Raw genomic sequence first — 24362 nt, 5'->3', positions numbered from 1 at the left:
AATGTATTTTCTGTATGTTCTTCAATGCTTTTATATGGCTTCACTGAGAAACAGCCACTTAATTTCCCAGTTTTCACTGTTCTCATTTAACTATATGTGTCTGCATTATTTAAACTTTAATGAAAACTACCCTAATACACTAAACTGAAAATTATACTAAACTACAATAAAATAGTACATTGGCATTAATATTGACCAGTAGTAATACTACTATCGTGTGTATAATGCTCACAAAGCAAATGTGCTATATTTAATAAAATATTTGTGGCCTAGAAGATCTTTCTCCTCTCAAGGACAGAGAAGTCATACAGCAGAGTTTTAGAAGCTTTAAAAGTTTTGCTAATTAACAATAAGAGCTAAAGACACAAGCCACCAACACTATGGCTTTAGAGAGACTTGCCATTCTTGAGTATTCTGGTTTTGGTATTTTCTGTTTAATTTAATGAGAAAGGAAGCATTGCAGTAAACAGAACTTTACAGCAAGCTACAAGCTGGGTGGTAGCTGATACCACCATTAGAATTCACTACAAGAAAGGAAAAGAATGCAAGCTACACGTGCAGTTACTATGACAGATTTTTTCCATTCATAGAGTAAGCCCAGACATCAACGTTTAAGAAATGCCAGCAGTGAAAATTAACATTTGGTCACTATCAGCTCAAAAATGCCTGTACTGTAAATCTAGACATTTTCTGTTGCTTGTTTTTACCTCTCAACATTCAAACTTCCATGAAAAATGCTATGGAGTAAGTTAACCAAAACACACTTTTATTTCTTTACCTTGGAAGTTTACCTAGAAGAGTCTTGAGCTCATCACATATGAGTTTAACCAGACCACTCTTGATGTTTCTGTACGATACATCAATCATGAAGATATAAGCTGGTGGCTTTGGAGGCTTGTTATTCTACAGAAAAAAATGACCATTTACAGGGAAAATTACACAGTGCCCTGCTATGTAGAAAAATTTACAAGTAGTACCTTAAGGCAATCTAAATACAGCACTCAATTGTTTGAAAAATGCTATGGATCATAAATAGTAACTACTGCAGAAAGCTGACACGCACTGGGTAAAGTCCACTCCTGGAATAAAACATTGTTACTGGAGAACAGCATCCTTATGGAATAAAACATGTAAAGGTTAACATTTTACCAGGTAAGATGAAACACAAACATCTTCTGCTGGAATTCAAGCGTTTAAACAGATTTGCCTTTTGGCTTTTTCTGTACCCATATGGATTTTGCATTCCCTACATCAATATGCAATACCATTTTGTTAATGTTAATGTTTACATTCAGTCTTTGTTAGCATTTGTCTCTAACAACTGTTAAGTGATTTCCAACCAATCTGGAAACAGAAAATACAACTTAGGTACTGAACCAGAATTACAGTATCGCAGTTCTTAGAAGTACTAAGTGGTGGTCATCTGCCACCTATCTGTCATGCTGCAGGGCATTCTAGACAGCTGAACCGTACTTTCAGGAATAAGATGACTTTGTGTAAGACAAACAAAGTATGAGAGTGGAACATTCAATGTATAGAGCTGCTGCATACACAGCAGTGACTTGGGCTGGTATGGGTTCTTTAGGGAATTCCTCTTATTCATAATGTAAGTGGCAATCAAATTGGGACATACACTACTGACGCGAGTTTCTGTAATAAGAAAAATGTAAGATGCTTTGTTTCCAAATAAAGCAGTGTAATACTTAGAGAAGTATCCAGGAAGAAGATCATATAAAGTGAACATAGCAACAGTAATCATCATACCTGATGATTATAAGATTGGTTTCCCTAATTCCCGTTAGGATAAGCACTGCTCATTACTGGGTGTCAAATTCAGGACAGCTTTTCAATTATACTGTTTCACTGCCTTCACAATACAAAGTTCTGACCCCTCAACCAAACTAAACTTCAGAAAACTCCATGTAAGAAAACCATCATCCAACCCTTGAATTATGATTTACCTGTAGTCCCTGGAACACTTTAAAATTAATATAATGCCCTTGATCTCTCCTTATTTGAATCATGTAAATCAGAATTAGTTCCTGTAAACTAAAACCATGCAGCATTTTTAAAAGCGGTTCTGTTTACTGTACTTGGATTCTATTTTCAAAAACTGTATCAAACACTACTTTTAAACTCTTGTATCACATTGCCTTTATAAAGAATCCCTGCATAAGTTCTGACAAATATATTGTAGAAACAAGGACTTGTGCTCTTGGCACATTCACTTTGCATGAGCACAATAATGCAAACCAGCTGTTATTTGTTAACATTTCTCATAGCTGTACATCCTTGTCATTTGATAAGCACAAAAGGAAATGGCTTTTCAGTTCTGGTCTTAAACTGGATTTATAAAAGAATTAAATCTTTGCAACTTCGAGCAAAATGAAAAACTAATTGTAAAATAACGTTAAAGACTGTAACATTTAATGACTTAGCATGACTGTTAATTTTGTAAGAGATTTCTCTTTTGGAACATTCTAGTAAGGCTATTGATGGGTCTTTGCAACAGGACAGACCATTCTGGATGACTTACCAAGTAAACTCCCCAAATTAAGCTATATGACAAAAGCCACTGCACCGAAAGATGCTCTGTGATGTTAACTGCACCAGACAGGGTTACACTCCAGAGCAGAGAAGAACTGTGAAAACGGCACCAACCATTTCGTACACACGATTTTTCAAAAGCTGAGCTGCCCGAAATCAGCAAAGCTTAACTGAATTTGATAGAACAATACTGGATGTGCACTGAGGATCCCGCACTGTATTTCTGTAACACCTCACGATCTCTCCTGTTCTGGGGTTTAACCCACACTGCAATAAAATTCATATAGGTCACCTCAGGGATTTCACTGGATTTTGGAGAAGTACCCTAGTGAGAAAGCAGAATTAAACCTTTTCTTCTCATTTTCTTCATACCAGCAATACTTTGATGGTCTGAGGAAGTTACCAGTCTCTACTTCAAAGCTTTGTAGGGCCCAGTTGCCTTTCCCAACCTTTTCACAACCTCAGTTCAATGACAGGAAGAAAATTCTGCCTGATTTTAGCAAGAACAGAAAAATACATCCAAAATGTGGATAGACGTAAAGTGATCTGAAGTTTGAAAAGTTTAAGTAACTTACGCTTTCAGAAGTATCAAATAGTTTTCTAATAAAATCAACTACATACAGTTACAGTGACCTGAGTGGGCTGTGGGAAGAATTCTTTAGTGTGTTAATACTGGAGAGAGAACCCATTCCATTGTACTTACTGGTCAGAATACTAAAACTACACTTGCCAGGAAAAGATTAAAGGTCAAATTCCCTTGCGAAGGTTTTCAATATGGGGAAGGCAATTCTGGCATGCGTCTTGTCTTAAAAAACAAAAGAAGACATGCATCTAAAATGCAACACTGCATCAGAATGTCAACAGTGCAACATGATAGCTAGGACCAAATAAACACCCATGAACAACTGGTCATCCACCAGTTTGCTGCACTATTTATTACTCTCACTTTCTAGTCTCATACTCTGCAGCACAAAATAATAAAACATTATATTCTCCACATCACATCTGTCTAAATTTTCTAGAATGTTCCTGGACTCTGATATTCAACTTACAGGTGTGTTTACTGTAAGTATTTAAAGGATTTTGTTTGTTTTGACATAAAATTGTAAAATTAGTTTTTACAATTTTGAGTATTGGAAATACTCACTCGGCAATAATCCAAAGTAGCAACATATTCATAAGATCCCAGATACAGCTCAGGCCTTTCACAGTGGTCTACCCGCTGGCCAGTGTGGTCCAGATGTTGAAAGAAGAACGGAGGGACTAAAAGCCAACACAAGAGCAGGAAAAAAAAGGTTAGGTTTTGGGGAGAGGGGAACAACCTGGCAACTTCTTTCACCACATACAATGGTGAAATATGAAATATACTATTGCATGTGTATAACTACCCTGTTACTGATCGAGGAAAGAGTTGCAATGTTGGTGTGTTTTTTTTTTCCCCAACATTGGCTTAAAAAACCCCAAGCAAACAAAAACACAGCGATATTCTAGTAATGACAGTTCCTTTTGTATTTGGAGTACAGGGTGTATTCCCCTATAAATGTTCACATACTCCCACCTCTACACTGTCAGGTAAAACTGACCCAGGTCATTTCCACAGGCAGGAGTCTTTTACCTGGACCTAACAGTTTGTTCACAGGTTCACAACCCTGGGCTACTGTACTGCAAAGTGCATCGGGAACCTTCTGCAGATACAGATATAAGGTGCATAACTCCAAAGCAGTTTGCCGCCACCAATTTCCATACAGCTAGTCTGATGGTTAGAGTCATACTGAGGAGGAAGAGTCACATATGGGTTTTAGCTCCTCTTTCCTCAATCAGTGTATATTTAGAATGCTTATTTTTCACATTGTTGCCTGCAAAAACTGAATGTGCATGTGAATGGCGGAAGTATCTACTTAGTGCGTTGGCTGTTTTCAGCCCTCATTAAAATTTTATTTTAAAGTGCTATCTGAGTTGGATATAAGATAGCACAGTAATATAAAGCATGATTTAAAATGGACACTAGATCTTAAATGTCTTTCTTAAAATGTTTACAATGCATTTAAATTTCTCTTTATAAGAGTTTAAACTGGTAAACTATGAAATTTGTTATCTGCTATGCTTGCACAAATATTTGAGAGTCAGACAGAAGAGGAGTTGGAATGGGTCTGTCAAGGTTCATGTGTCAAGAGCTGAAAAGACTACTGTATTAGGGAAAGCACTATACCACTGTGATCCAGCTGAGGAAATCCAACTTGATACAAATGTCTAGAAAGGCTAGTTCTGCCAAAGATTTGGGATTTAGCCAAGCACATGAGAACAGTTATGAGTCACATGCAGCACACTTGAACAAATATGGCATGGTATCCTCTGTGAAAACCAACACTTGTCACAGTAAGATTAATAGGTTATTTAACCACTGCATCCACCGTCACAGACAGAACTGGGCTAACATGGTTCTAAATATTTGGGTTTTGCTGGACACTTAGATTTCTTAAATAAATTAATTCTGTTGACAGAGAAGTTGCTTTCCATTAGCTATACAAGCAGCCCTGTATTCAATGTTAACACTATATTTTTAAATGGAGTTTTGAATGTATCAGACTGGACTTCATGAGCCAGCATTATTTTTCATACATTTTGTTTTAAACTGTACTGAACAAATTTTGCTATGCATTTTCTTGTGTACTTTTTGAGGGTTTTAAAAAATTATTTATTTGTGAAATAGGCCTAGTTACTGCATCTCACTGAACTATTTTCTCATCAAGCCAAGAAAATAATTTTAGGGATATAGTTTCTTTTTAGTTTTATAGAATTTGTATGAATGACACATCAGAACAACAACACTTACCATCATTTACACAGTTGCAAAATCCACACTGGTATCTCCTTCCACCTTCGATAAACTGCATGAAGGGACACATATAAGCTTTGCACCGGTTGCATCGGATTGGTCCAGTCTCACCATGGCTTACAACATAAAGAGGAGTCTAGATGAAGAAGTACATGAAGTTTTAAAATGCAATGCAAATTTAAAACCAAATAAAGTGAGCTAGAGGGACTTAACTCTTGTTAAAGACCACCTTATCAGCAGATGATTTGTTGTTCAGCATTCACCCAAAATCTGCAGAATGACTCAACGCCACAGCAGCTAAATTTACAAGTTCACAGGCTGTATTCTGACATTTGAGAAGAAACTTCTTCTCAGTGAGGGTGACAGAACACTGGAACAGGCTGCCCAGGGAGGTTGTGGAGTCTCCTTCCCTGGAGACATTCAAAACCCGCCTGGACACATTCCTGTGTAACATTATCTAGGTGTTCCTGCTCCGGCAGGGGGATTGGACTAGATGATCTTTCGAGGTCCCTTCCAATCTCTAGCATACTGTGATACTGTGATACTGTGATTTATCACAGAGAGAGAGTAAAGATTCACACCAAATGTCTATAAAGTTTCGAAAGCATTGGAAGTTCAGGGCTCCAAGCTCATTTTCTCCAGCAAGGGGTTTTTACAGCTCATTAAGTGAAATCTGCTGGAGTCAGGTATTTTGCCTTCTCTGCGAGATCTGAGCTCATACTGAAGAAATCTACTGCTGCTTGTCTATTGCAAACAGGTATTTACTTAGAAAGCTTCTAAAATTTTTTTCTAAATGCTGCCCCTGCAATGCTGCCATGTTACATGCTATACTAACATTTAAAGTTGTCAGGGCCACCAGCTACAGCAGATATAGAAGAAATACTAATAGTTACTGAAGGAAAGTACATACAGCAAATACAGTATCTCAAGCACTTGTCAGTTTAATTACACTGACCATGCGTGCTTCTGGCCTCTGCCAGAGGCAGAGCCAGCTTCTAGCCTCTGCCAAAAACCACAGCATTTTCCAGATGCCTCTTTTCAGTGTAGCAATTGAAAGAGCCCTGTGATTATACTTAATGTTAGAAAAGACATACTTGAAACTACTATAAAAAAGAAGTTTGCTCAATTATTTATGAAACTCAGTGTTTTGTATATTCCTTTTTTCTTACTTCCTTCAATCTCAACTAAAAACTTGTGAACATAAGAATGAGAAAAGAAATCCAGAGTTTAGACACATTACAGATCGCTACAAGAGGAAAAATGCTCACATCCTTTGAATGTTAAACCATTACCACTACCATATTCACTTTTTTTTTTTTTAATTATTCTGCTTCTTCTGATGGAATGGACATATTTCATCTATTACACACTTTATCTTTTACTGGAGCTTAAGAGTCTTTGAATATCTAAAAATATCCTTCCTGTCCTAGCATTCACTGCTTACATATGTTTTGTTTGTTTATATATTGCAAAGACTATTTTACTCATTCATTTCTCCAAAGGGTTTAATGCTTTTTGCTAAGGATTTTATACAACAAATAGATTTTTACTACATGGGTATTCTGAAATATCAAAATTAAGACATTTACATAAAAACATCAATAATAAAAAAAGAAATGCCATGAAGTTCAGAGCCCAGGTGTCTACATTCTTACACATACTTAATGAATTATATTTTTAAAGACAGCAGAAATAAAAGCAATGTTGGGGTTTTTTTTAATTTGTCTTTCATATTTGGAAAAAAAATTTAGCCTTCCCCTCCATTTAAGTTTCTTTTAAAGAAACTACCTATTACAAAGTCCTTTTTAAAATACAGGGTTGGAGCCTCAGCAGCCTAAGGGATATGTCTGCAAAGATTTACAAGCATGTTTAGGTTTATGTATCAAACGATTGTCTTGAAGTTACTGAGATTATCTGTAGTGCATGAAGTTAATACATGTGCTCAAGTCCTAAGAAATTAGAATCCACAGGCAATGTTCTGTAAACCTATACTAGGCTGGTTTCTGTTTTGTCTTGCCCAGAGAAATAAAGGAGGCTAGCAAAAGCTAGCTACATTTTCTTTCTAATAAGCTTGCAGAAATTTAAAAAAAAAAAAAAAAAAAGATAAAAATGTACAAGTCAAAGAAGCAAAAGCAACCAAAAATGCTAAGGGTTTTGTCCAGGAAAGAAAAATCCTGCAAGGAATCTCCATGTGTACCTTTACTTATTTATTAGTTATAATTTTTTATAATTAAATGAATCCACATTTTTAGTATTTTCTTTAAATATCTAAAATATTTAAAAAAATTACCTCAATAATGAACACATATAATAATAATGCTATCTGTCTGATAATTTCAGAATAAGCACTCAGACTGAAAGCATCAAAACCCCACTTCTTGACAGGAACACTATAGTTGTGAAAGAAACTTTACCTCAAAAATACTGAAATCTTCCAGGACATTACACTGTAAAATCAGACATTCTGCCCATAAAGTAATTTCTGTTTGGGTGTGTAAACAACTGTCAAACTAATTTCTGTCACAGTGAAGTAGCCCTTTGGAAAGATAGATAAAATAATACTGTACAGGCATTAAAAAGCATAAAATGAAGTAGCAAGCTTAAACTAACAAATACATAAAAGAAAAACGACATAAAAAAAGCACGGCACTAAGTCGGAAAGTCTTGTTTGATGTGCTCCACTCTGCAAATGTCACTGTACACCAGAAGATAAAGCAGGGATCTGTTTATGGTCCCATGGAATCCAGTGCCAAACTCTCACAGGAGCAGGGAGATAAGATAAAGCTTAATTTTTTTGTGTGCGTGTATTTTGGTTGTTTGTTTTTTGGTTTGAGGTTTTTTTTTAAAACAAATGCAATACTTCTTTTTCTTTTGCCTTTCCACCTATAAAGTATGAGCGTTTTCTTCCTCTCTTCTCTTAAATCTCCACCAAAAATAAGTGAATCAAGTTGGATATCTATTATAACTATCTCAACATTTGCTATACTTCTAGACTTGTTATGGCCTAATTCTTCCCCCTTATCTCTTCACAAACCCTTGCCCGATTTGTCTATTTAGACAACCTAATTGAGAACAGAGAGGGATCTCACAAAAAGGAACACTTTGGTATGTATTTATTTCTGGTGTTCCAGCACTATGCAAATATAAATATTTCTCAAAACCAGTGACTAAACTAATACTTGGTAGCCTAACTCTGAACAGGACACATAAAATTAATTCCATTTAAGTAAGCTGAAAGAATAGAGAGGCAGAATGAATCAGCTGTGCTGGGAGGCATAACATTATAGTTCTAGGTTAAAGCAAAGGAGGATTGGGCAGAAGGGGTAGGAAATGCTTTAAGAGACCTGCATAAACTTTCCTTTCTCTGAAACCTCATGGCCCTGCTGAAGTGCAAGTCCTGAAAGTCAATCTGATAAACCATAACTTATCCCACTATTAATCCAAATATAGCTGCAGTAGCAAGAGTTTTATTTTGGAAACATTTCAGCAAGAACATCTCTCAGGAGTCAGAACAATATCACAAAGCAATAGACAGACATTGGTGGCACAGCTTCAATATGAAATGCATCCATAAAAATTTCCAAAAGGACTGTAACCTGTGCTTTAAAGTCTGAGAAAGCTTATAAAAAGGAAGTCCTGACACACTCCTGAGGGTTTCCCTGTGGTGTCTGCAAAGTATCACCATATTCATATTGCAGGATCAGGGCCACAGCTGGAAATTATAAGCGTAAGAGTAAGGGCTGTGATGACGCTCAAGACTGACAGGGCACATCTCAGGAAAGGTGTTCTAAAGAGACAAACCTTAAGAGAAGGAGAGTGGAGAACAGGAGAGGCACACACAAACACTGAAGAAAACTAGCCATTTATCACACAACAAAATAAAATATATACAGAGAGCATCTGTTTTCATTGTCAGAGTGGCATGCAGATTGGACTGCAAGAAACCATTTTGTAGCCATACTACAAGATAAATCTCCACATGTGATGGACTTCGCACCTTGTCTTTGCCTTTTCCTACCTACCACAGACAAGGAGGATTCCTGTGCATTCCTTGACATAGACCCTATCAGTACAGCAACGTCTGGTTCTGCCTTTAGTTTGACCCCACCATCGTTTAGGTGAATTTAATACCCCAGCACTGAAACTGCAGGAATGCTATTGTACTGAAAAGAGGCTCACAGAGCTTGTGAAGTCTGGCTACATCCAAGAGGAACAAAAAACCTCTTTCTATGAGTGTAACTTTCAGCTGAATCAGTGTCTCTATCACAGCTTTACTGGTCCTCGTAAGAAGAGGAATTTATAAGTAGCTCTTCTACATACTTCTGAACAACATTACCACTGGAAGATGTGGAGGGTCACTCTACACAATGCAACAACTCTATACTACATGTGACAAGTTGCCTTTGCAACCGCAAATTATCTCAGGGACAAATGACTCTGAAAGCATGCCTCATGAAAACCCCCAAATTAGGGGACATGTTTAAATGAGAGCTATTGGCTTCAAAAGGAAGAGTATCTTGCAGATATGGAGAGCTGCACAATACGTAACTCCGGGTAACTTCTGATGTGAAAGTTTCTTAAAATTATACAAGATCAGCAGTACTACAGCAGATACTTTATACTTATGATGTAGAAAGAACACTAAATACCGTATTTGCATGCTTATTGACAAGTCGACAGAACTGCCAACTATTCAGTCCAGACAGTTCATTAAGCAGACAAGCTGTGCAGTTTGCCAGGGCAACAAATTCAGAAAGACAGTATTTCTAAAGTTTTTACTTCAATTACATTGATGCAATTCATAGGAGAATTTTAAGACATGCTAGACAATATAACTTTCTAATGAACACAGGAGGAGGATGTTGACCAAGTGTGGTACTACTCCCCAAGGAGATCTTCTGTTTAGTTAATACAGTAAAGAGATAAAGAAAACTCCTCCAGAAAATCAGAGAATTTTGAAATGTAACACTGATGTTTTTGGAAAAAAAAAACAAACTGTAGGTCACGAACCAAACCATCTCTGTTTCCTAGGACTGTTGAAGGGCTTTGTTTTCTTTTATTGTATCATCATAGATTGCTTTTGGCAAAGATTAACCAGTCTACAAACAAACCCTCGGTTTTGAGCTGCTTTACTGATTCACATTAAAATGTCAAGAAAGCATTTCCCCTTGTGATGTTCCTACTGTCTTTTATCAGAAGCCATTCCTTCTGAAGAAATTATTTTGCCTATCCTTGGTTTTTAGATGTTGAACACTATCAGACTCCTTCAGCTGATGACTCAAGCCAATTTGGACTATCTCCTCTGCAGGGTTCACAGCAGGTTCAAGTATTTTTCGTAACACACTGCTTTTTCATCTATTTCTTTGTCTGTATGCATAACTGCAGCACGGCTAAAGCACACTGCACATGTGGTCCAATCCAGTGTGTACTAAAATAAATGGAAATTACTGATTTCAGCAGATCACATGTCAGACTATTCCTTGAAATCCTTATTCACTATTCCCTTTTCAAGGGGAGTATTACAATTAACTGAACAGAGTTGGCAGCATGAAGAGTGTAAACACAGGCTACTTGATTCAACATGAAAATATTGAGAATGGGGGTAAATACATGTAATAATGATAAAATTCGGATGTAATTAAACACCAAATTAATTAGCTAACTACTTTAAAACTTCTGTATCATACAGGTGACAGAAAGGGGGTGAGGTAAAAGGAGAAAAAAAAAAAATAAATGTTTACTATCCATGCTTGAAAGAGGTATCACATGTCCTCCTGGTCATGATCCCAGACCAGGAATACTAAGCATTAACAAGTCAGCGCTCTCCAGCGCTTTTCAGCTTTGTAGTGCTGATTGTTATCTGGATGTACAGACGTCCTGTACAGACATGCTGTATCTCAAGTGAAGGTCAGCAGCCAGGATTAACTGATAATACAAGCAGGAGCATGAGACTGAATAATCAAGAAACTGTGTTGAACAAAAGACTTTCAAAATGCTAGCACTTCAAAACAATCAGATGTCAGGCAAGAACTGCCTCAATTCAGTTTACACTCATCATAGCAAGAGTGGGAGCTTGTGCAGAGGCAGATACACAAGAAGAGAACAAGGAAGTCTAAGAGACAGACAAAACTACCCTAGGACTGTGCTGTTATCATCATGTTGTTGTTCCCCCCCCCCCAGCATTCCTGTTCGCCCCTGAAGGCAACAAACACATTAAATCACATGACAGGACTCAGGTTCATGCCTGTACTAATCTACAGCTTTACTTCGCACATATCACTGTCACAGATAGCCCAGCACTGCAGTCACTGTCTGAAATTTCTAGGCATGATTGTCGTAAAACCATTGAAAAGGAGGACTGCCAAGTTTTAAGAAGTTTCTCTATGGAATTGGTAAGCAATAATTACAAGGGGGGTAGTCAAGACTCATTGATCACAGGAATTTCACAAAATCAGAAGTTTGATTTTCAGTCATTGTTCTCTGTCTTGAAAAATCACTCAGCACAAAATAAAAGATATTTAGCAATATATTTTACTGAAGTAAATAGAAGTCTTAAAGATATCTCATGCAGGTATTATTTTTATTTTTTTGCAGACCACTGCAGGAGAGCTCTAGAGGATCTTTAACATAGCAGACAGAATTTAGGCTCCAAATACTACTACTTCTTGACAGGCCCAGACTCTTTGTTGTGGTTTAAGCCCAGCCAGTAACTCAGAACCATGCAGCTGCTCGCTCACTCCCTCCTTCTTCCTCCTCCTGCTCCGGGAGGGATGGGGAGGAGAATCGAAAGAATGTAACTCCCCCGGGTTGAGATAAGAACAGTCCAGTAACTAAGGTATAACACAGACCACTACTGCTGCCACCAACAATAATAATGTTAAGGTAAATAACAAGGGAAGAGAATACAACTGCTCACCACCCACAGACTGATACCCAGCCTGCTCCGAGCAGCAATCTAGCCCTTCCAGGTAACTCCCCGCAGTTTGCGTACTGGGCATGATGTGCTGTGGTATGGAATACCCCTTTGGCTAGTTTGGGTCAGGTGTCCTGTCTCTGCTTCCTCCCAGCTTCCCCTCCTCCCTGGCAGAGCATGAGACTTAGAAAGTCCTTGGTCAGAGTAAACATTACTTAGCAACAACTAAAAACATCAGTGTTATCAGCGCTGTTCCCAGGCTGAAAGTCAAAAACACAGCAGTGCACCAGCTACTAAGAAGGAGAAAAATGACTGCTACTGCTGAACCCAGGACACTCTTACATGTGCTGTATGCAAGTTTACCCTCACATCATTATTAGTTTACCATCACATAAAATTTGTCAAAATTGCTAACTAATGTCAAAGACCATTTAATGCAAGCACAGCTGTGACCATTTCTTACATGTTCTAGAATACCCTTGGATAGCCAACCAGGCAACACTCAAATTGTACTCATGGAGCTCCAGGTTTAGGGAACAAATATTTAAGTTCGTAAATAAATCTAAATGTAGCATAGTGATTGCTGAAGCAACAATTCACCTAGATTAAATTCTGCATTGGAAGAACATTATCAATGTTATTCATGTCTTTGTGGCAAGAAAAAAAACAACACCTAACTTTGTATTTCAGGACAATTCTGGCCTGCTGAGCTATTGTCACCTTTAGAGACCAAATATGTGGGATTTTTTCTTTTTATTCATACACACATGTAGGTGGAAAGATCGATGTATGTGTGCATGTATATCTCTGTGTATATAATATTTTTTCAGCATTTGAGAGAAAAGCAATTGCTGACTTAAGATCATGCACAGAAGTCTGGTGAACAGAGGGCTGCTTCTGAAAAACCTGGAGTTTTGTTAGAAGGTGTTACTGTGACTTTTTAAACTGACTATTCATATTTGCATTCCCGGTAACTTTCTACAACAGGAATTCTCCTGCTCCTATTGTTGTGCAGCCGAACATGCTGAAGAAAGAAAGAAGCTTTAATTAGGGAGGGAAAGAAAAAAAGCATAGACAGGTTTAAGAGTGTTGTAAGTGGAAGTGGATAAAATAGTTCTGCTTATCTACAGGCCTTCCTGAGCAATGTTTTTTAGTAAACATGCCTCTAAGGTTAATTAATTTATTTCCACTGAAATCAGGAAGTACTGAGCATACTTAAAATGTCATGCCACATACACAAGCCAACTCTAGCTAGCCAATTGCCACAGGAGTACTTAGAAAGTATAGGAAGAATTTTTGTTACATGAACAAAAAGAAGCAGCGAACATCTCACCTCTGAAGCAAAGATATCTGGGATGAAATTAATACCCTTTTTACAAGTCAAGTCCTTTCTACAATGTTAGTTTGGAAGATCAATATCAAACTAGCTGTTACTTTAAAAATACCATATCAAGTAGGAATGTTCCTACTTCAGGAATCACTTCCATGAACACTTTCTCTGCTATGATACCTGGGATGCTTCGAGCAGACTCCAAAACCTCCAAACATTAATAGTGTTTATGTGCAAGTACCCTCCTCTCTTTTATTAACACTGAGCTATAACTGAATGTCACAAGTAAGGGGCTGTGTGAAACTGAGCTACAAACTAAGCGATCCTGTTAAGGGTACAGACCTGTTCCACTGCTCCTTTACTCTAGGCCTGAGGAGGTAATCTATGCCGCTATTTAGCAAGCACGGATTACCTAGTTCTGTTGAACACCACATGAAAAAGCAGCCCCCTCTACATATTGCCTGTCCTGCAAGAGCTTTCCTTTTCCACAGAATCAAAGAAGGGACATTCTGTAAAGGGCTACAAGACAGCATTAGAGCCTGCTACCAGTAGGCCCTAGCTGTAACCTGGTACAATGTTGCTTGATACAAAAAAACCCCAAACCAACACACCCAACCACACCCCCCACACCCCAAAAATCAGATTCCTGTGCATCTTTAAAAAACAGTTCTATGTAATTACACATTTGATACATAGTTGCATTCAAAACACAATACTGAGTTAGTATGTATAGATAAGTAAAATATGTATAAACTGAAAACGCAATAACGACTTAAAATATGTATAAACTGAAAATGCAGTAACAACTTCAGTTTAAAAAGCTAAACACAACCTTTCCCTCCTGAACTTACCAAATACCATTATGTTCTAACTCTGTGAAGTTCCCAAGGTAACAGAGCAACATCTCTGACAGATTAAATTAGAACTTGAACAAATCTTAACAGTGTTTAATTTACCGCTGTTGCTATGATCATCTCTAGCCAGTGCCTAAGAGGAGACAGCGAAGGGGAGGACAACGAGGGATGTCCAGGAGAGCAAGGTGTGCTCTAGAGGGAAACACGCACACAGAATGGCAGAAGCCATTCAAGCAGCTACTTCAATTTACAGAGGTATCTAGCAATAGCCAAAGTAATTTTTTTACTTGAATGTAATTTTTTTGGCAAACAAATTATCAATATTGCTGGCCAATTAATTAAATGGATATGAATGTTACTTTTTATTTCCCTTCTATATGTACTGCTGCTTACTGAGGTTTTTCTTCTGCCATTACCATTATGAAGAATAGACAGAGTCTTCAAGTTATCAGAAACTAATTACATCACTTTTATAAAGGCATTTTTCAAGTCTAAATTTTGAATTTTCAGAAAAATTAATCAGGAACTCTGATTAAAATATGAATAAGATTATATAAGTGTCAAATTTTTCAAGTCACTGTTCCCATCTCTTTCATAATTACCTCTTTACTATAAATGGTGCATGGAACAATATACTACAGAAGTATTTTAAAGAGTATACTTTAAGAGTATTTTAAAGCATATACTAAAACCAAAAAGGCAGATAAAACTAAATCAGAAAATTTACTTGAATGAGGAAAAGCTCTGCTGCCAAAGCCTTTGCTAAATTTGGCTCTAAAAGTTCATTCTAGTTACAGAGTGTAGTTACAAGAGGCTAACAAAAAACTTTATCCTAGATGATGAAGTCTTGGGAAGCAATCCAATTCCAAAAACTTTACTTCCAAATGCAGACTAGCATGGGGCATACTCCATAAAGAAAGCCTTATCTAATACAGGATTTATGCACCTCTAAGTTAGGCATAGTGAAACTTCACTCATAGGCACTGGCCTCTGGAGTGATATAAAACTTGCTGGGTGAGAAACCTGGAGATGTTTGTGAATTTTGGGCAAGAGAGAGTCAGGCACCCCAGAGGAGCTAGCAAAATCCCCAGACATTAACCTGGCAATAGGTAGTTGAAAAAAACCCCAAACAAACCCAAACCTAAAATAGCACTGACAGAGCAACGAAGACTGTCAAATACCCATCCTGCTCCATAGTCTTGGCAGACTCAGAATTATGAGCCCAGAGTTTCACAGTTCTCTCTCAAACGAAAGAATCAACAAGAATGCTTTGGAATTGGAAATGGAAGAAATAGTGCTTAGGCTCACACTTTGCAGTATGATATACAGCAGAGCTCAGGATATAAGTTTATGCTACCTGGACAGTCTCTACACTGATTGTTCTAAACAACCCGACAATGGATTGGCTGTAAAAGTACCAATGCAGTCCTAAGAACAAGGAGGAATATCTAGTAGGATGGCTCTATCCTGAAACTAACTGGCCTAGCTGTCATCTGCAGTGTGGTATTGGTGCATGTGCTCTCTCTGTCTGGTTCACTGACTTTCATCAGTTTAAATGTGGTAACGTGTGGAAATTTAAACAGAGGCAACGAACTCTTCTGCATAAACTGGCAAAGAGCTTGGTGGCCAGTTCCCTTTTCCTGCAAGGGTAAAAAAGTGTTTTAACATCATCAGACTAAGCATCCTAACTAATAAGCTATATCACATGTGGCTTCTACTCCCATCATGCTTCAAAAAAAAAACATGACAAAGAAGCACAGATTATTTTGACAGTGTGCTCCAAAGACACTGACCTCTGCTAGATCTCAGACAATCCAGAGGCTAGAACTGCTGAACACACAAAAGCAATCTCTCCCACTTAAAATTCAAAGATAGAAATATATTATCTCATCACAGGCTAACAGCTGCTGGTTTTGCTGTGGAGTACTCATTCAAAAGGAGGAAGCTTTTGTTACCTACACCGGAGAGAAGTCCGGCATTGCCAACAGACATGAAGCAAATTTGAATAATCCAGATATAAAGGGTCATATTGAACATTACACAAAGGAAAAAGGTCATTAAATATTCAACAAGCTCTGACATTTCATTTCCAGTAGTTGTGAATATGAAGAGGAATCTCACATCAAGTCCCAAGCAAATAAGGGGATTACAAAATTACAAGCCAACATTTCAAAAGAGACAGCAGGGTAAAACCATCACAAATCTCCTTCAGAGGCTTTTCTTCAGAAAATTTTATTATCTTTTGAAAGTATTTTAATGGGTGTCTTGGTAACAGAAGGCAGAGATCGCAGAATTACCGAATGCCTTCTATGCATCAGTCTTTACTGCTAAGAATGGCCCTCAGGAGTCCCACACCTCAGAGGTTAGAGATGAAGGCTGGAGAATGGAAAACTTCCCCTTGGTTGAATAGAACTGGGTTATGAATAGGCTAGACAGACTTACACCCATAAATCTATGGGCCCTGATGGGATGAACCCAAGGGTACTGAGGGAGCTGGCAGATGTTGTTGGCTCTGCTGCTCTCCATCATCTTTGAAAAATTCATGGAAATGGGTGAAATGCCTGATGACTGGAGGAAGGCCAAGGTCACTCAAAAAGGGAAAGGAGGACCTGGGAAACTATCAGTCAGTCAGCCTCACCTCCATTCATGGAAAGGCGACTGAAGAGGTCATTCTGGAGGTCATCACCACACATGTAGAAGAAAAGAAGGTCATCAGGAGTAGTCAGTGTGGATTCACCAAGCGTAAATCTTGCTTGACTAATTTTATAGCCCTTTAGGGTGACATGGCAAATCAGGTCAACAAGGAAGAGCAGTGGATGCTATCTACCTTGACTTCAGCAAGGCTTTTGAGACTGTCTGCCGTTAGACCCTCATAGGTAAACTTAGGAAATGTGGGTTACATGAACAGACAGTGAGCTGGTGTCATGGTTTAAGCCCAGCCAGTAACTCAGAACCACCGCTCACTCCTCCCCTTTCTTCCCTCCGCCGCACCAAGAGGGATGGGGAAGAGAACTGAAAGAAGGTAAATCCCACGGGTTGAGATAAGAACAGTCCAGTAACTAAGGTACCATATTAAATTACTACTACTACCACTAACAATAATAATGATAAAGGAAATACCAAGAGAAGAGAATATAAAACTAAAACGGGAAGGAAAAAAAAAATCCAATAAACACAAGTGATACACAATACAATTGCTCTCCACCCACCAAAAGATACCCAGCCCAACCTGAGCAGTGATCTGGGCCTCTCGAGTAACTCCCCCCAGTTTATATACTGGGCATGATGTGCTGTGGTATGGAATACCCATTTGGCTAGTTTGGGTCAGGTGTCCTGCCTCTGCTTCCTCCTGGCTTCCCGTGCCCGTCCTCGCTGGCAGAGCATGAGACTGAAAAGTTCTTGATCAGAGTAAGCATTACTTAGCAACAACTAAAAATATCAGTGTGTTATCAGCACTGTTCCCAGATGAAAGTCAAAACCAGCACTGCATCAGCTACTAGGAAGGAAGAAATTAACTGCTACAGCTGAAACCAGGACATCCATATCACCAGTAAAGTTTTCTTGGTTTTTTTTTAATCACAGAATCATTGGGGCTGGAAAGGACCTTTGGAGATCAGATAGCCCAACCCCCCTGCCAAGGCAGGACCACGTAGAACAGGTTGCAGAGGAATGATTCCAGGTGGGTTCTGAATGTCTCCAGAGAGGGAGATGTCACAACCTCCCTGGGCAGCCTGTTCCTGTGCTCTGCCACCCTCAATTTAAAGAAGTTCTTTCTCATGTTGAGGTGAAACTTCTTGTGGTTTAGTTTATGGCCATTGCTCCTGATCTTGTTGCTGGGCAGTGCTGAAAAGAGTCTGGCACCATCCTCCCAGCACCCGCCTTTGAGATACTTAGACGCATTAATGAGATCCTCTTCCAGTCCACTCTTCTCTACACTAAACAGGCCCAGCTCCTGCAATCTCTCCTTGTAAGAAAATGCTCCAAAGACCTGATCATCCTTCTGGCCTTCCACTGGACCCTTTCCAGTAGCTCCTTGTCTGCCTTGTACTGAGGAGACCAGAACTGGATACTGTACTCCAGATGTTGCCTCACCAGGGTCATAGAATCATAGAATGGTTTGGGTTGGAAAGGACTAATCTAATCCAATCATCTAATTCCAACCCCCTGCCATGGGCATGGATGCCTCACACTAGACCATGTTGCTCAAAGCTGTGTCCAACCCGGCCTTGAACACTGCCAAGAATGAAGCATTTACCACTTCTTTGGGCAGCCTGTTTCAGTGCCTTACCACCTTCACAGAAAAGAACTTCTTCCTTACATCGAACCTGAATTTCCCCTGTTTAAGTTTAAATGCATTACCCCTTGTCCTACTGCTACAGTCCCTGATGAAGAGTCCTTCTCTGGTATCCCTGAAGTCCCCCTTCAGATACTAGAAGGTTGCTATGAGGTCCCCATGCAGCCTTCTCTTCTCCAGGCTCAACATACCCATACTACTACTGCCACTAATAATAATAATGATAAGAGATACCCCTTTGGCTAGTTTGGGTCAGGTGTCCTGTCTCTGCTTGCTCCCAGCTTCCCATGTCCCTCCTCACTGACAGAGCATGAGAGACTGAAAAGTCCTTGATTGGGGTAAGCACTATGTTGCAGCAACTAAAACATCAGTGTGTTATCAGCGTTGTTCTCAGACTAAAGCCGAAAACACAGCACTGCACCAGCAACTAAGAAGAAGAAAAATAACTGTTACAACTGAATCCAGGACGGGTGGATTGAGAACTAGCTGAATGGCAGAGTTCAGAGGGCTGTGATCAGTGAAGTAGGATCCCGTTGGAGGCCTGTAGTCAGTGGTGTTTCCCCGAGACTGATACTGGATCCAGTCTTGTTCAACTTGTTTATCAATGACCTGGATGAAGGGCTAGAATGTACCCTCAGCAAGTTTACCAATAATACGAAGCTGGGGGGAGTGGCTGATATACCTGAAGGCTTTTGCTGCCATTCAGTGGGACCTAGATAGGCTGGAGATTTGGGCCGAGGTTCTCAATGACTTCTTTGCCTCAGTCTTCACCAGCAAGTGCTCTAGCCCCACCACCGAAGTCTTGGAAGGCAGATGGAAGGACTGTGAGAATGAAGACCTTAAGCCTGCTGCAGGAGAGGATGAGGTTTGACATCATCTTAGGAACCTGAACATGCACAAGTCCATAGGACCTGATGAAATCCACAGGTCCTGAAGGAGATGGCAAATGAAGTTGCTAGGCACTGTCTATCATATCTGAAAAATCGTGGCAGTCAGGTGAAGTTCCTGAAGACTGGAAAAAGGGAAATGTAACCCCATTTTCAAAAAGGGGAAAATGGAAGATCGAGGGAACTACAGACCAATCAGTCTCACCCCTGTGCCTGGCAGGATCATGGAACAGATTCTCCTGGAAACCATGCTAGTGCACATGAAAAACGAGGTGGCTGGTGACAGCCAATATGGCTTCACCAAAGCCAAATCATGCCTGACCACTTTGGTGGCATGCTATGATCAGGCTGCAGAACTGATGGATAGGGGCAAGACAGCTGACAGTGTTACCAGGACTTGTGCAAAGTGTTTGACACTGTCCTGCATGACATCCATGTCTCTAAACTGGAGAGACATAAATCTGATGGATGGACCACTCGGTGGATAAAGAATTGGCTGGATGGCCGCATGCAGAGAGTTGCAATCAATGGCTCAATGTCCAAGCAGAGACCGGCAAGAAGCGGTATCCCCCAAGGGTTGGTGTTGGGACCCATCCTGTTCGACATCTTTATCAGTGACATGGACAGGGGGATTGAGTGCACCCTCAGCAAGTTTGCTGACGAATATAAGCTATGTGGTATGGTTGATACGCTGGAGGGAAGGAATGGAATCCAGAGGGACCAGAACACACTTGAGAGGTGGCCAATGCCAACCTCATGAAGTTCAACAAAGCTAAGTGAAAACTCCTACACCTGTGTTGGGGCAATACCAGGCACAGCTACAGGCTGGGACTAGAAGTGATTCAGAGCAGCCCTGCAAAGAAGGACTTGGGGGTGTTGGCCGATGAGAAACTGAACATGAGCCAGCTTCAGTGTGTGCATGCAGCCCAGAAACCACCTGTGTGCTGGGCTGCATCAAAAGAAGCATGACCAGCAGGTCGAAGGACATGATCCTGCCCCTCTCCTCTGCTCTCGTGAGACCCCACTTGGAGCCTTTCTGGTGTCCTCAACATAAAAAAGACATGGAGCTGCTGAGCAAGTCCAGAGGAGGGCCACGAGGATAAGCAGGCTGGAGCACCTCATATATGAAGCCAGGCTGAAAAACTGGGTTTGTTGAGCCTTCAGAAGAGAAGGCTGCATGTGGACCTCATAGTAAGGAAGACTGATGGGGCTCTGGTGGAGCCATGTCATGACATATAGATCTACTGAAATCTGTCAAGAGTCAGCCGCAATGCAGATAAGCATGATATAGTTGATAAAATATACTCCTTTTGAAAAAAGTATTTTGATAGAATCCCTCATCAAAAACTCTTAAATTAGCTAAGCTCTCATGCAGTATGGGGGAAACACCTCCTGTGAATAAGTAACAAAACAGAACACAGAAATCGAAGAGTAAAATAAAAATGATGGCTTTTTCAGCAAGCACCTCAAGGGCCTGTTCTGCAGTCAAGAAAAAAAAAAAAAATCAAATAAAATAGGAAAGAACATGGTAGAGAATGACAACAAAAAACTCCTAAGGAGCAAAGAAGAAGATAATTCAGATATTTAAATATTTAAAACTATAGATAATTACTTGGAGCTGTTTACGTTTCCTTTTACAACATGAAATACACTTTCAACTACTTTCTTTTAGCAAGTAGGATTAAATGTTAAATCAAGATCACATGGCTTATTCGGGCTCTGGAAACGTTTATAAATCTCCAAAACAAATTCTTGTAGGGCTTGGTCTATGATGATAACTGTGAGAGCTATTTTATTTTTATAGACTGTTGCTAAAGCACTGGTGGACTAAAAATAAATTCTGTCAAACAATGATACTGTATTCTCAATCTATAACAAATAAATGCTTTCTATAGATCATCCAAATCAGGAGAGTGAAAATGAACTGTTATTTCTGAGAAATAATAAATAAGGACTTTGTAAAGATAGGATTCAGAAATATCTAGAGCTATTAAGACACTGGGTGGAGGGGAGGTAAGGCATGAATAACAGCCTTTGTTTTGAATGATACATAGCATACATGTAATGTTCTCTAGTTAAGTGTTGGATTGTTCACCCACTGCGAGCTGGGTTTAGACCGTTGTGAGACAGGTTAGTTTTACCCTACTGATGATGTGTTGTTGCAATAGTAATCCTGCTCAGTACAAGAGGAACTGCAGGTTCAGACCCCTGGTGCATGCACTTGGCTGAGGAGCCACTGGCGCGAGGCTACCATCTATGGGCTTATGACTGAACGCCTCTAAGTCAGAATCCCGCATAGACGTAGCGATACTGCAGCGCCGCCAGCGCCTCGGTGGGCTCACGACAGCAGTCGCTCGAGACTGACCCAGGAAACGACAGTCTTGCTCAGAATATGTGGGTTAAAGCCCTTCCTGAATCTCTGGTGAAGACAGGCCTTCCTCATAGGAGAAGGAAAACTCCTATCTTCAAACCCAGGCTGATGGAACTTGTCTAGACTTGTAAGGGCTTCCATCTAACAGAAGGACACTCTTACAAAACCTATGACCTGTGGACTTTGCTGTCACTGTCCTAGCTAGCTAAGCCATGGCAGTTAAACCTCAGGTGTAAAAGGTGGGGCCAGTTCTGTGCAGCTGCGCCTCACCTAAAACAATCCACTGTGCAGGCTGGAAGAGCTTACTCTCACTTGTCTGTACGGACAGGTGAGGGTCGAAAAGGCAGGTGACAAGGTGCATGGGAAGCTGCAAATCCAACCTTGCATGCGGGTGGACCAGCGCATGGGTCACTCAATATTACTCAGGAGATGTCCTGGTCAGACACTCCCTGATTGCCTAAGCACCCTTTTCCAACCAGATTTGGATATCCCACATGCCCTTGGTCATCGTGTTTGTAGTAAACGTGGTTAAAGCCTTTCCCAAATCTTCACTCGCGAAGCCAAGCCATCAGTGTTCACTAGTTAAAAAAACTTATACTGTAGTGTAATTTTCTAGATTGGCTGTAGGTTTTTTGTAGTAATGTTTTGACTTACTGTGCACACTCCGTGGGTTTTGCCCCTCTAAACTTTTCAACTTGAGGGCTTTTCTGAATAAATCGATTTCACTTGCTCTGCTCTTCTGAAGCTCAGGGCCTATATGTCAACAGCTGCTAACTTAGCTGCTCTTGAGGTATCAAATATAACCCTACAATGATCTCTAGTGAATGGTCTCTACTTATGACCCAAAAATTCACTCTCACTTGAGATTTAACATTACAGAAGACTCTTTGTGAACTCTTCTTCAGTGTGGCCAGTTTTACTATTTAGATTTTGAAAATGGTTTCTCTAGAATTTTTCATTTTTCTATTTTACTTATTTTGCAATTTTGCAGTATTTCTGAGAAAACTACTGTTAAGTCACTGGATCTAAACTTTTCATTTGAAAACTCCTAGGATCTGTTATCTGTTATCTCCCTGTATTCTTAGTCAAAGCAATCAAATCCTTAAAGCAAAATTTCCAGTTGATTACTGTTTGTATGAATGCAATTAAAAGCTTTTTTTTATTTCTTTTTTTCACCCTGAAATTCATTGCAGAAATTAATTCCAAAACTTCAGGGAGTGTTCCAGGCTCTATCAGCTGAAACACTATTGATTCTACAGAGTAAAACCTGAAAAGGAGAGAAAAATTATAAATATCTAATTGGCAGAACAAAATACTGCTAAATCATCTCCATTACACACATGTCTGACAACTCCAGAACCCCAATGACATTTTCCTACTCCCTCCTATCCAGTTGCTTTAAGATGAAGATTCTCTTGGGCACTCCTTCCTGCTGCCAAGAACAGCTCACTTTGCTGTGATGGTCAACGCGTAAACTCATTAAGAGAGTTTACTCATCAGAGTGCACAACTCTCCAACTGGTACCAACATGTAACACCATTTAAAAGTCATCCACCAAAATGGTGAATGCATTCAACTAAAGGAAAATAAGGTCTGTACAATTGTGCTCTCCCTCTCATACATGTATCTAACTTTACCAATGTCAGTAGCCTTCACTATTTCATTGTTTTTTTACTAATTTTTTGCTGTAGTTCAGATTACATAGTGCCAAACAAAGCATGGTGAGGAGAAGATACAATCCACAGTTCTCTTGATATCATTGAGGTCACCTGGACGAACATAATACATCATCAGTGCAAAACACAATCTTCTCAGTGAATCAAAATCCACACTCAAGATTGGCTTCTAGAAAGGAAGAACAAGCAATCTGAAGACTGCATCAAATCCTCATATTATCTGGAAGTGGGAGCAAGGTAAAATTTTTCCTTTGTTTCTAAATGTAATAGAATTTATAGGGTAATAGCATAGCGAAAAAAATCAAAACACAAACAAAATGAAACAAAACAAAAAAACTCAAAAAAAAAACCCAAGCAAAAAACCCCAGACAGGCATGAATTTGATGGCAACAGACCACTGAAAAATACAAATATATTTCATATACTATTTTACATTCATCCTCCACTGTAAGTGATGATCAAAACAAAATACCAGTTAAGTAAGAACTGTATTTATGGAACACCCATAATTCTATTAGTCACCTGAATGATTCCAATAGACCACAGCTTTTAAAATATGGCTTTATCAGCACAGAAAGACATGTAATATCACTATAATGGATTATGGATACTTTGCTAAGTTATTACAGATCAAGTGAGATAGGTCAGTTTCTC

General features: G+C 39.4%; 1 protein-coding gene across 4 annotated transcripts in view; it reads right to left on the bottom strand.

Annotated features, from left to right (window-relative positions):
- The window catches only part of SEC24D (SEC24 homolog D, COPII coat complex component), a 55594-nt gene that overhangs the window by 13992 nt on the left and 17240 nt on the right, over window positions 1-24362 (bottom strand). For all 4 annotated transcript variants that reach the window (XM_061443825.1, XM_061443816.1, XM_061443809.1 and 1 more), the window contains 3 exons: window positions 5381-5519; window positions 3695-3810; window positions 779-903 (listed from right to left, as the gene is read on the bottom strand). In XM_061443825.1, coding sequence (XP_061299809.1) covers window positions 779-903; window positions 3695-3810; window positions 5381-5519 — 380 coding nt within the window. The remainder of the gene's footprint in view (window positions 1-778; window positions 904-3694; window positions 3811-5380; window positions 5520-24362) is intronic.

Source organism: Pezoporus flaviventris, unplaced genomic scaffold (assembly GCF_033815535.1).
Source record: "Pezoporus flaviventris isolate CSIRO_AGI_PZ_B2104156 unplaced genomic scaffold, CSIRO_AGI_Pfla_v1 ptg000002l, whole genome shotgun sequence".
NCBI lineage: Eukaryota > Metazoa > Chordata > Aves > Psittaciformes > Psittacidae > Pezoporus > Pezoporus flaviventris.
Note: the sequence above shows the minus strand (reverse complement) of the source record. Positions and strands in the feature narration are given on the sequence as shown.